Genomic DNA, 3,988 nt, shown 5'->3' on the forward strand with positions numbered 1-3,988 from the left:
CCCCCCCCCCCAGCACCTGATGTAACCGGTTCTTATCTCTAGACCAGCGCTAAGTTGTTGCTGAGCTGGAACCAGTTTTCTTGGCCCAGAGCCAGGGTTATTTGTGTGGAAAAGCAAAGAACCGGTTCGATATTTTGGCACTGACTCCGAACCAGAACCGCCTTGGTGGAAAAGACGTACTAGAGATTTCAACAAATTTGGTCTGTACCATCTCAACACCTTGAAGATTTCAAGATGAGAGGTTATTTAAAATAAGACTTTGCAGCTTTAATTATTATTACTTATTTTCCCACACAATGAATTGCCTTTTACCTTATACTCACAAACTCACCAAAAATTGTGCTTGCATCAAGCCTGGTGAAAATGTATGTATTTTAAGGATTTCGAGAATAGACAGATGGTTTGCTTTTGGGATTGTTCAGGATTGTGGGTAATGACGTACTTATCCAAAACATTGCGAATAAAAGACATTTATCTCAAAACAAAGTAAATATCCCATGAACTTTTGGCATCTATATGAGCATATACGATCGCTGAGTCATGTGGTAGCTGGATTTAAGTCTACCACGGTTACGAATTTATGGTTTCTTCCAATTGATTACTCACGGTTTGGCCCGCCCCCTTTCACAGCTATTAACTGTACTACGTAGATATCTTACAGATATTAGATATTGTAGAGTCTTGTGTGAGGTATCATTGAACTCAGCAGCAAGTTCTCTTGTCATTGGTGACGTTTTGCGGTGTTTGAGTGCCGCCTAAATGCAGTGAGCGGCGTCCGCCAGTAACCCAGATGCAAAATTTGCGGTCGCATGTATTTTAAATATATGTACATTAAATATGTATTTTAAGGATTTTGAGAATAGGCACACACAAAAATGGCTTGCTAGCGCCCCCTGCATAATCTAAAAAATGGAGCCTTACGGTTAACAAGGGTCCAGGCCTAAGGACCTCTATAAAAAATTGGTTATAGCGCCCCCTGCTGGCAACAGGAAATCAGCCTTATATGACAAACATCATCCGATTTACATGAAACTTATGTGATACTGAACCGCCCCTATACTTCTGCTTTCAGCTTTATTTGTTCTTATATTCTATCCTATTTATTATTTCTTTTATACTCTGTATGTGTGCAGAATATATTTATATTTCCCTGATTTGGGATGAACAGAGTCTATTCATCTAATCTCTTATTTCTCTCTCAGGCCAGACGTCTCGCTGCTTCTCTCAGTCTTTTCTACCCATAGCAGTGTGTTGGCTGATACTGTTGGTCATCATGGGCCTCCGTATCTACTGTGAGTACCACTGTCTTAACTTGTTGTTATTTAAAGGACAGGTTCACATTTTATCAAGTCTGTCTGATGGCCAGATGTTCATAGAAACAGTTTTTGCTCGGTGTGATCCTTCCTCCTCTTCATACTGACTCTGCGCAGAGACATATTCCAAAGTTCATCTGAAGCTAATATGAGGCTTCAGCAGTCTGAGTTAGAGAAATCACGTGTGTAACATCTAAAGTTACAAGGCTCGATTATTTGCACATTTAAAAGTCAGTTTAAGAAGGGAGAACATAATAAAGTTATCAAAATTGTAAAAAGCTTGTATTTCTGTACAATCAAGTGGAACCACCAGAGACACAAAATAATACTCCAAATACCAGAAAAATTGATTATTTTCTTAATATGGGCACTTTAATATTAATATGAACACCTGCCTATTGTTTTAAGATACATTTGAAACATGTGAATCCATCCTGTAATGTATTTTATTATAATGTAAATGTGTCATAATTGAAAAAAGAAAAGAAATAAGAAGCTAATTTTCAAATTTTGCAGTTACCAATCGCATCCTCAACGACAACTTAACAGGACCGGCACAAAACATCAGTCAAGCTCAGTGGAGCATCGATGAATACTGCCCCAAATTACAGAACGGTATGTTAAGATCACAACAATGAGATCCAATAATAACCACTAATAATAATAGTAACACTGAGAGTGTCTCACAATCAGCAGATTAAATTTCATTCATAGGACATATCTCTCCCCTGTGAAAATGCACTTTCTGCTCAACTACAGCACAAGGCTCATATCTACACATGTTCTGGGAGTCTTCTCCCGTTGGTCAGTTCTGGATCCATGTTGGATCCAAAATCTCGGCCTTGTTTAATGTTACTGCGCCTGTTACTGTTCAGGTCTTGATTCTGAATGAGCTGTCAGCCTTTCAGCTCTCTAGGACCCAGAACCGTGCTGTGTTTGCTGGACTTACAGCTGCACAGAGGATGATAGCGACCCGTTGGAAAACACCACAAGACCTGTCTATCTGCACGTGGACCCTTTCCTACCTGGATGTGGTCTAGTTGGAGGTGTCCACGCCCCGATAAATGGTGTCCCAGGGAAGACTCTGGACACATGGTGGTGCATTGCTGACTCTGTGAGGACCTCACAGAGTCAACACTGCACCTTTAACTAGGGCAGGTGCTTGGTGTGTGTGTGTGTGTGTGTTGTTTTGTCTCCCTCCCTTCCATTTTTCCTCTGTTTAATCATTATTCATTATTTTTATTTGTAAAAATGGCATTATATATGTTTTTTTTGTTTGTCACTGTCTATTTCTTAAATATGTAAAAATAAAAAAACTACCTTTGATAACAAAAATAATAATATCCCAGAGTAGTGATGCTGTGTATTGGTTGGTCTCTGTTGTTTCAGAGAGACGGTGTAGTCCTTGTCAGAAGGGATGGAGACTCATCAGGTCCAGCTGCTTTCTGAATAAAGACGTTGATCTGAAAACCTGGGAAGAAGCTCGAGAAGACTGCAGAGCACGGAGTTCAGATTTGGTTGTTGTACATGATGAAGATGAAGAGGTAATGAGGAAGCTGTGGGAGTTCTTACAACACAATTCTGATATAAAATGTTTTTCTCTAAGTCTGAACACACCGTGAGTCTGCAGATCAGCGTGTTTATTAAAGTATAGTGTTTAAATCTCTGATAAATGTTTCTCTCTTGTCAGGATGCATTCAGTCATTACAGCAGGTACAGATCCTGGGTTGGTCTGAGAGCTGAAGGAGGGAGATGGAAGTGGATCGATGGAAGTGATCTGACTGAAAGGTAAGAGACACATTCCTGAACACTTTGAATCTTAAATCTATCAGCCTTGATCTAAACATCATCTTCTTCCCTTAGTGTCAGCATATGGTTAGAAGGCCATCCTCCTACTCACGGTCAGTGTGTAGTTTATTACCCGTTCGGATGGAAATCAGAGAGCTGTGCTGAGAGAAGACCATGGATCTGCCAGAAGAAGCCTTTATCTGTTTAACCCCTGCAGTCAGACTTGAGGAGGTTACTGGATGCTCTGCATGATAATATCAACTGGCTTCATAAATATCTAACTATGAAAATCTGTACTTCATAATTTAAATGGTTTGCTTTAAAAGAAATATAGCCGTTTTATTTAGTTTGCTGTATAAAAAGAGAAAACAAACATTCATGAATGAATTACACTGAAAGCTGTGTGTGTCTAAATGTAATGAATGGCGGAATTAGGTATGATAGTAAACTATCAACTATTAATAACCTTTGTTATAGATGAGATGCTTATAATTAGGGCTGTATCAGAACACCCCCCCTGTTTTCTCTTGTTTTGGATTAGCCCGACCCACTGGGGACAGATTGAAGAAAGAACTAGAAAGCCTTGTTTTAGTGGTTTGCTGAATATTTATTTAATTGTAAGTGTTTAATTTCCAGTCAGTCCTCCTCTACCATGTCGAAGACATCGCCAGTGTGGCAACATTTTACAAAAATAGATAACAGAAGAAAGTCGAATGCAAAGTTTGCAAGTAACAGTTTGCATACTGCAGCTGGACTACAAACATGGCGTATCACCTAAAAACGGTAAGCTAACCTGTCTGCGTTAGTTCGCCCTGTCTGTTTGGAGTAGGCTATATGAACATATCAGAATTGGCATATTTCATAGTCTAATAATTGTTTTATAACTA

The 3,988-nt window shown here is 39.3% G+C and overlaps 1 protein-coding gene and 1 long non-coding RNA gene across 4 annotated transcripts in view; both read left to right on the forward strand.

Moving 5' to 3' along the window:
• Window positions 1-3,988, forward strand: part of LOC117945946 (uncharacterized 104.1 kDa protein in hypE 3'region-like) — an 18,910-nt gene that overhangs the window by 1,709 nt on the left and 13,213 nt on the right. Inside the window, exon 3 of one of the 3 annotated variants that reach the window (XM_034873699.1) lies at window positions 1,203-1,292. The exons of the other annotated variants lie outside the window; for them this stretch is intronic. Coding sequence (XP_034729590.1) covers window positions 1,203-1,292 — 90 coding nt within the window. The remainder of the gene's footprint in view (window positions 1-1,202; window positions 1,293-3,988) is intronic. 3 annotated transcript variants of the gene reach the window in all.
• LOC117945954 lies at window positions 2,768-3,421 on the forward strand. The gene is made up of 3 exons (XR_004656928.1): window positions 2,768-2,857; window positions 3,004-3,101; window positions 3,177-3,421. It is a non-coding gene; the product is annotated as an uncharacterized LOC117945954 (long non-coding RNA).

This window comes from Etheostoma cragini, chromosome 6, assembly GCF_013103735.1.
Source record: "Etheostoma cragini isolate CJK2018 chromosome 6, CSU_Ecrag_1.0, whole genome shotgun sequence".
In the NCBI taxonomy this organism is placed as follows: domain Eukaryota; kingdom Metazoa; phylum Chordata; class Actinopteri; order Perciformes; family Percidae; genus Etheostoma; species Etheostoma cragini.